The sequence below is a fragment of the Gorilla gorilla genome, chromosome 16, assembly GCF_029281585.2.
Source record: "Gorilla gorilla gorilla isolate KB3781 chromosome 16, NHGRI_mGorGor1-v2.1_pri, whole genome shotgun sequence".
In the NCBI taxonomy this organism is placed as follows: domain Eukaryota; kingdom Metazoa; phylum Chordata; class Mammalia; order Primates; family Hominidae; genus Gorilla; species Gorilla gorilla.
The window spans coordinates 45,467,712-45,476,795 of record NC_073240.2 but is presented as its reverse complement, the minus strand read 5'-3'; the positions used below and the strand labels follow the sequence as shown (position 1 = coordinate 45,476,795).

At 39.9% G+C, this 9,084-nt stretch overlaps 1 protein-coding gene across 5 annotated transcripts in view; it reads left to right on the top strand.

Annotated features, from left to right (window-relative positions):
* Positions 1-655: 655 nt before the first annotated feature.
* SPG11 (SPG11 vesicle trafficking associated, spatacsin) overlaps positions 656-9,084 on the top strand; it is a 101,107-nt gene continuing 92,678 nt past the window's right edge. For 4 of the 5 annotated variants that reach the window (XR_010131173.1, XR_010131174.1, XM_055363588.2 and 1 more), the window contains exons 1-4: positions 656-988; positions 3,761-3,945; positions 5,079-5,303; positions 7,100-7,301. Coding sequence is in view for 3 of the 5 variants with exons in the window: in XM_055363588.2 (XP_055219563.1) it covers positions 732-988; positions 3,761-3,945; positions 5,079-5,303; positions 7,100-7,301 (869 nt within the window). In the remaining 2 variants the exon portion in view is untranslated. Of the gene's footprint in view, positions 989-1,014; positions 1,541-3,760; positions 3,946-5,078; positions 5,304-7,099; positions 7,302-9,084 lie in introns of those variants that run through there. The other variant, XM_055363589.2, reaches the window with a different exon arrangement.

Below are 9,084 nucleotides of genomic sequence, written 5' to 3'. Positions count from 1 at the left end.
GAAGGGACCTCAGGTTGAATGGCTTAGGGAGGCCTGTCAATAGAGGTTACATTTATGCTGAAATGTTCTGAATGTGGAAAATGTGTTAAGAAGGTACAGTTGTCTTTTAGGAGACTTTACCAAAATACCTATTCAACCCCTCTTCTCACCTCAAACTCTTTGCTCCTCTCCTTCTCTTGATCTTGGATCATACTTCCCTGAGAAAACAGACAGGATCTCTCTACCATCTCCACCCCTTACTTACCCCGTCTCTCTGACTGTTACAATGGATATTATTTGACTTCAAATTTCGGGTCAACACCCTTACTATGGATCCACACTGTAAGACGGTCCATGCTACCAAGGAAATGGCACCACCCCAGAGCCTGTAAGCAAACAGCACAATAAGAAAAGTGAAGAAAAGAGGCAGGAACTGGGTTCCGAGGCAGCTGGACCAAGAAGGCAAAGAGCAATGCCACAGAGCGAGAACGGCTGCAACGGCCTGCTACGCTAAGCTAGGCCTTCAAGCATGCCAGGGCAGTTAAGCAGAGTGGGACTGGCGTCAGGGCAGATGTGGCTTTGCAAGAGAGGCTGGTACTGCCCCCCACAGGAAACGAATGGAATCGACCGGAGACAGCCGAGAGGTCTCCGCGGGAGTCACGAGGCCGAGCGTGGGCCGCTACGTACACCGCGCATGCCCACGACGCAGTCAGGTTCCGGCGAAAGTGACCGGAAGTAATCGCCGGGCCAAGATGGCTGCAGAGGAGGGGGTCGTGAGTGCTGCTTCCGCCGGCGGTAGCTGGGGCACCGCGGCCATGGGGCGGGTTCTACCGATGCTGTTGGTGCCAGTCCCCGCCGAGGCGATGGGGCAGCTCGGCTCCCGGGCGCAGCTGCGCACACAGCAGGAGGCTCTGGGGAGCCTGACGGCTGCGGGCAGCCTCCAAGTGCTTTCTTTGACGCCTGGTAGCCGGGGCGGGGGTCGCTGCTGCCTGGAGGGCCCCTTCTGGCAGTAAGTGCTGAGGGAGAGTTGGGCCGTGGGGGGAGTCCAGAGCCTAGGCTCGGCTGGCTGAGCCCCAAGGGCTCACGCCGAGGCCTCCCTGCAGCCATAGAGGTGGCGGGAGAAGGGTGCCAGCTGCAGGAAACGCCCCAGAGGCGAGCCTGGTTTCCTCACAGAACCTTTCCCCCGACCTGAAACGCTCGCCTCGTTGCATTCTGGCAGCCCGGCTCTCCTGTTCCGGGTGGGCGGAGACGGCACCCAGCTCCACTGCCACCTGCGGTGAACCCGGAACGGGTCTCAGCTGAGGCGCTGATTCTTTCATTATTCAACACAGGTTGATTAACTGTCACAGGGTCGAGTCCCATGCCCATTTCTTTCAGTTAAAGATGCCAGCTGAGGATCATCTCTAATTTGAATCATCCTGATACTTTTTCCATGTCCTTGAAATGAATAGCGTTTTCTTTCACATGTAGTCCTCTTCTTCAAGGACAGAGTCCAGTTTGTCCCTTCACTTATTCAGCAAATATTGTGTGCTTGCTGTTACATAGGAGCAGTGCCTAAAAAGTTGAGTAAGACGCTTCTTTCTTGCGAGGCGCGCATGTTTGGGGAAGACAAACATGATTACAATAAGGCATTACTTTGTACTTCCGTAACTCTTGGTTCAGTACTTAAGAGTTTACATCGTAAAGTTTGGGAACGCCCTCTTAGTGTTTTGACTGGGCTGCTGCTTTTTTTTTTTTTTTTTTTTTTTTTAAGGTCGCTGTCGCCCAGGCTGGAGTGTAGTGGCTCAGTCACGGCTCACGGCAGCCAGCCTTGACCTCCCGGGCTCAGCCTCCCCAGCAGCTACGACTACAGGCGTGCACCACCAGGCCTGGCTAATTTTTCTATTTTTTGTAGAGATGAGGTCTCACTGTGTTGCCTAGGCTAGTCTCAAACTCCTGGGCTCAAGTGATCCCGCCTCTCCCTGCCAAAGTGTTAGGATTACAGGTGTGAGCCACTGAGCCCGACCTGTTCTTTTAATAATTATTAATAGTAAGTATTTTCACAACTCTCTCTTTAAGATGAGTAGCCAAAAGGTGTCTTATTAATCTTGGAATCTCCAGCTCCTCTAACAGCTCCTGACATTTAGAGATTCATTTGATAAATCAGTGAATGCTTAACTCTTCTGGGTTTGTCTTCTCTACCCTTGATGTCTAGTTGCTCGAAAGAGGAATCTCTGCGTTTAGTTTATAAACTTACTATAAACTAAGTTATTTATAAACTAGTTTAGGGGAAATTAGTTTATTTAGCAGTATCAAGTACCTATGAATGTGGCTCTGTAAAGAGAGGAATGGGGCAAAGAAAAGCCGAAATCTTTAGGTGTTTGAGAACCCAGCAGGGAAGGTAAGACCGAGATGAAATAAAGGGGGCGTTCATATGCTAGTTCATGAAATTAGAGGGGAGGAGGACCAAGAAAGGACTTTTTAATTTTTTTATTTGAATTGAATTTTAATTCAGTTAAGATACTTCATAGGGTAAAAATAAGGGCATGTTTATAGTATTTAGAGTTTAGTTCCTACTTTTTCAAAGTACATAGGTCTTTTTAATATTGTTGAAATTACATCATATATCTTGTTTATTGCATTGAAAATTTCCTGTCTTTCCATGTGGCAATATTGTCCCTATGCTAATGATGTACTCTACCTTTTAAGTATATCTTAGTTTAACCTTTTGTATATTTGTCATTTAGGTTATTTTCTACATTTATCAATATGAACAGTCAGAAACGTGTCTTTTTTTATCTAATAAGGACATATTAATACTATAATAGTATAAAACTACTATAGTAGTATAAAATACATAATAGTACATAATACTATTATGTACTCTTATTAGTTTTATTACTAATTGAATTAAATCATGTATGTACCACAGTAGTTTTATATACTACTCTAGAAGTATAAAACACTACTTCTGTAGAAAAAGCAAGTTTCTTAAAAGATGAAATTTTATCAGCATGGTATAGCCTCACCTCTTTCCATTGTGTTATTTTCAAATCTGGGGCTTTTATTTGTAATGTGTAATTTAGTTTTAATATTTAATTTGAAGCTGAAACACCATCAGTCTTGCCAGTGTTGTTATTTTGACATTTCAGTTTAAGAATTCCGTAACTGTACTGTTTAATAATGGTAGTCATTAGCTACATGTGGCTGTTAAAGTAAAAAATTTGGTTCCTCAGTTGCCCCACATTTCAAGTGTTCAGTAGCTGCATGTGGCTATTGACTACTGTATTGGGCAATGCTAATATAAAACCTTTCCATCACGGAAGGTTCTATTAGGCAGAGTTTTTCAAGATTTGGAATCATCGGTCTATAAATACAAATAATCACTTTCTTTTAAAAGTCAAAACATTTAAGTTATCAAAAGCCTATTTTATTGTAAATACCACCTCATATAAATAATATACATATTTTGTTGTTGATACCTGCCGTTGATCATGACAGTTTGTTTAAACATACTAGTTGGGATTAAAGATGAAAGAATAAATGGAGCCATCATTTCTTGCTCTGAGCCCCACATTTTTGTTTTTTACCACCCACTCCTGTATTTTTGTGTTGGTGTAAAAGGGAAGGGGGAAGAGGAGGGAGGTCCTAGAGCAGTTTATGTTCTCTTAAATTGAAGTGTAGAATGAATATACCAGGTCAACTAAACTGTTCTCTACTTATTCAACCCTTCTACCCCCACCATTGTGGGTAAATATTATTGCGGATATAGAATATAATAAATCTAAACTTTTTTTCTTAGCTTTATATGGGAGGATTCTCGTAACAGCAGCACACCAACTGAAAAGCCCAAACTGCTCGCTCTTGGTGAAAATTATGAACTGCTTATCTATGAATTTAATTTGAAAGATGGAAGATGTGATGCAACCATTTTACATAGCTGTAGTAGGGAGGCATTGCAAAAGCTCATTGACGATCAAGATATCAGTAAGTATCTACAGGTGGTCTTTCAGCATATTTAAATTTGTGACATTACCATGTAGTTACATACTTCAGGAAAAGTTGTCATAGAGGTGAAATCAGGTCTACGCTGTCTGATATGGTAGTCACTAGGCAGATGGGGCTATTGAGCACTTGAAATGTGGTTAATATGAATTAAGATGTACTTTGTATCATATACATATTAGATTTTGAAGACTTAATACTAAAAAAGTAAAATATCTCAATTTTTTGTATTTAATTACATTTCAAAATATGAAATACTTTGAATATAAGCTAACGTATATTATTAAAATTAATTTCACCTGTTTCAATGTGGCTACCAGAAAATTTTATTTATTTATTTTTATTTTATTTTATTTTTTTGAGACAGTCTCGCTCTGTCACCCAGGCTGGAGTGCAGTGGTGCCATCTCAGCTCACTGCAACCTTCGCCTCCCCAGTTCAACTGATTCTCCCGCCTCAGCCTTCTGAGTAGCTCGGACTACAGGCGCCCGCCGCCACACCCAGCCAGCTTTTATATTTTTAGTAGAGACAGGGTTTCGCCATGTTGGCCAGGCTGGTCTCAAACTCCTGACCTCAAGTGATCCGTCCACCTGGGCCTCCCAAAGTGCTGGGATTACAGGTGTGAGCCACCCCTGCTAGAAAATTTTAAGTCATGTATGTGGCTCACATTATATTTCTATTGGACAGTGCTGATCTAGACTGCTTATAGAGCTGTTGACTGCCGGGAGCAGAAATCAAAGCACTCAGGCCTCTATTTTTAAAGCAGTAACATACTCTTCACCCTTGATTATAAGGTTTCTTCTTTTTTTCTTTTAAAAAAAGAAAAAGTGTTCTTATGGGGTCCCATGGGTAAGTTGGCTTTTTTGAATACTCCTTCTAGTGTGCTATCAGACTAGCATAAATGGAACCAGGGACATTGTAGGCCATCTTTAGTCATCCTCTTACCCACCTCCCAGTGACTACTTCCTTAGGTGGGTGTGAACGATAACTGCGTAAAGTTAGACTAAGTCCAGTTCCTTTTTTGTTTTACTTTTTTGTATTAGGTTTATAAAATCAAATGTACCAGTTGTAAAATTGTGACCAATGAGTTTGAAATAATATCCTTTTGTTTTGTAGGTATTTCCTTACTGTCTTTGAGAATCCTGTCATTTCACAATAACACATCATTATTGTTCATCAACAAATGTGTCATCCTACATATTATATTTCCTGAAAGAGATGCTGCAATTAGAGTACTCAACTGTTTCACACTTCCCTTGCCTGCACAGGCAGTGGACATGATTATTGACACGCAGCTCTGCAGAGGAATTCTTTTTGTTTTGAGTAGTTTAGGCTGGATCTGTATCCTTGGTGGTAGAAGTGTTGATTGATACGTAGAGGAGAAGAACACCTATAAAGATGAGCCTTTTTAGGCTTTAGTTTTGGGAGCTGGGATATAGGAAGCATGGTTAGTTTTTCAGTAAAACTTTTCATGGAAAAAGATCCTCATAAACTTAAAATACTAAATTGTATATTGCTTTATATTTTAGTTGAATATTTTCCAGTATATACATTTTTAATAGTATTAACCATACATATCTGTGTTCTTTTAAAATTGTATATTCTCTGCATTACCTGTTTATTCAAAATGTATTTCTTGAATATCTACTATGTGCTTATGTGGCCAGGTGCGGTAGCTCACGCCTGTAATCCCAGCACTTTGGGAGGCCGAGGTGGGCGGATCACAAGGTCAGGAGTTCGAGACCAGCCTGGCCAATATGGTGAAACCCCGTCTCTGCTAAAAATACAAAAAAATTAGCCAGTTAGCCAGGCGTGGTGGTGCATGCCTGTAATCCCAGCTACTCAGGAGGCTGAGGCAGGAGAATTGCTTGAACCTGGGAGGTGGAGGTTGTGGTGAGCCAAGATCGTACCACTGCACTCCAGCCTAGGCAACAGACTGAGACTCTGTCTTAAAAAAAAAAAAAAAAAAACTTATGTTGTGATACATGTCTTTTCATGTATAAGTATAGTCTACCTCTTGTCTCTAATGATGTTTCCATCATATTAATGAATGTTTGCTTTGCCACGTTAATTTGATCTTAGAAAATATTATGGGTTCTTTGTCTCCAGTAGATCTGTTGGTCATCAGCAAAATTATTCTGAAGATTTGACAAATTACCCCTTATATGATTTTGGAACTTTAATTTCTGAATTAAAATAATGGTTTTTATATTTTGTAATAGGTATATAATTTTTGCAAAAGTGTCATAAATACTAAATTAACAATTTTTGTTGCCAGGTTATGGAACTGCACTGTCCAAAACAGTAGGCACTAAGCGTATGTGGCTATTAAGCATATGAAATTGGCTAGCATAACTTGGGAACCGAATTCTTAATTTTGTGTAATTAGATTTTTTTTCTTCTCCTGAGACAGGGTCTCACTCTCACCCAGGCTGGAGTGCAGTGGCGTGATCTCGGCTCACTGCAACCCCTGCCTCCTGGGCTCAAGCGATTCTCGTGCCTTAGCCTCCCGAGTAGCTGGGACTATAGGCATGGGCCGCCACGCCCAGCTAATTTTTGTTACTTTAGATTTAAAAGCTGATACTCAGTTCAGTCATTGGAGAACTTTTAAGGATGTTTGTTACAACTTTAGTTGTTCCAACTTTCAACCTTAAATTTTATGAAGTCTCAATACAGATCAGGTATTTCTGATGAAAATTTAATATGCAAATTAAGATGTGCTCTAAGTGTAAAATATCAGACTTTGAACATTTATAGAAGAAAAAACATAAAATGTCTCAGTTTTTATACTGACTGCATGTTGATAATACTTTGGATAGACAGTATTGGGTTACATAAAATAGTAGGTTTACCTCATCTCTTGGCCAGTGCTGTTGGAAAATAACAGTGCCTCTGGGCCTGGCCCAGAGCAGATGTTCAGCAGGTATTGTTGAAGAACTTGGTATCAGGTTCTTTATTGTGGCATCAACTTCATAGTCATCTGGTTGTTATAATGGGGGCTTGCCTCAGTTTTCAGTCTTCTTCTGTTATACCTACAAAATTGGAGTGATAAAGTCTATAGCTCTTTCCCAACCTGTGCTTTAAATAGTTAGGCATACTTATAAAACTGGCATTTTCTTTTAACTCTTAACTAAAAGACATTTTTGATGTTGTGGATGGTACATATGTAGCTCATGTGGATTTAGCACTTCACAAAGAAGACATGTGTAATGAGCAGCAACAGGAGCCAGCCAAGATTTCTTCATTTACTTCACTGAAAGTTTCTCAAGACCTCGATGTTGTAGTGATTGTCAGCTCCTCCAACTCCGCAGTTGCTCTTAACTTAAATTTGTATTTCAGGTATGTAGATGACTGCAGTTTCTAATTTGAGGTAAATAGTTAGACTGATAAGAGGTTAAAAATATCCTTGTTAGTTTTTTTTTTTTAACTAGTGTTTTTCTATTCAGTTAGATCATGTTCTAGCTAATACATTGTAAAGTAGTTACTGAATAATATGTATAACTGACCACTGGCTACCTTTTATATTTTCACATGTTCATCAAAGTTTTGATTTTGATTTGATTTATATGTGGTTTATGTCATGTAAATCAAAATTACACAATTTTAAACCGCAGTTTAGCACTTAATTGTATAGACATGTTATTTCCCTAATTTTCTCACGTTTCCCATAGAGTTTATAAGCTCCTTGAGAACCCAAGTTCATGATTTGTTCTTTAAATTCATTGTCAATGACTTTTTCTTCCAGTTTACCTTAGCTTTCTACCTCCACAGCCATACCCTAGGCTTTGTCAATATTTGAAGTCGTCCCTCCCCCAAGTCACTACTTTTTACATCTCAGTCTCTGACCACAAATTCCCAAACTTTCCAGCTTGCTTAGTCAAGTACTCCCACTTCACCTGTCCTCTGACCTAACTGGAATTTCCAATTCATTGACCTTCCACTCTTTACCCTCTCCTGTCTTCACTTCCCTCTCTTTCCAGCATAGATTCTGTGATCCATCATACCAGTTACTTTCTTGCATGTACTCTAAACTCTTGCTCCTGCCCTGTGATAGCACTTGGTCTGGCAAAATTTCAACCCTGATTGAAATCTTTTTTTCTGCCTTCACAGTGTCTGCAGTCAGACAGCTGAGTACTTGTAGAAAACAACAAAAGAAAATTGATACCACTCTAGGTTCACACTTAGTACCTTTAATTGTTCTTAATGTTGCCTGGAAATTTTACAGTGATTTTTCATGAGCCCATTCTTTACAACTGTATTTTTAAACCTTCTCTGTTTTCCTCAAACCTCCATTAATCTCTTTATTCCCAACTTTTCTTGGATGACCTTGCCTCCTATGAAGGCCCATCCCTCTGTGTGTGCTTTAGATCCCATCCTTCTTAGGGGCCTTTCTCCATTTCCTCTCTTTTTTATATAGTTGTCGCCTTTATCCACAGTTACACTTTCTCCCGGTCAGTTGTGGTCCGGAAATATTACATACAGTAAGATATTTTAAGAAAGACTACATTCACATAACTTTTATTACAGTATATTGTTGTAATTGTCCTATTATTAGTTATTACTCCCTCACTGGGCCTAATTTATAAATTAAACTTTATTATAGGTATGTATGCATAGGAAAAAACAGTACAGTTGACCCTTCAACAACTCAGGGATGCCAACCCCCTGCACGATCAAAATGCCACATGTAACTTTTGACTCCGCCAAAACTTAACTACTAATAGCCTACAGTTGACCAGAAACCTTACTGATAACATAAACAGTTGGTTAACACATATTTTCTATGTTATATGTATTATACTATATTCTTACAATAAAGTAAGCTACAGAAAAGAAAATGTTAAAATTTTAAGGAAGCAAAAATACATTTACAATACTGTACTGTATTGATACTCTGCATAATCTGTTTACAAGATGAGTAGTCTGTCTGAAAAGGCAAGCAACCGCAGCAGCATACCTCAACCCATGGTACATGTCAGGCAATTCATGTTTTTCTTACAATGTCATGACTTTTCTCTACTTGGGAGCACTTCCAGCATTACATTTCATATGGGTCCCATGGTGTTATACAAAGTTATGGTATGGCACGAAACATGATGAAAAATACATGAGAACCACAAGA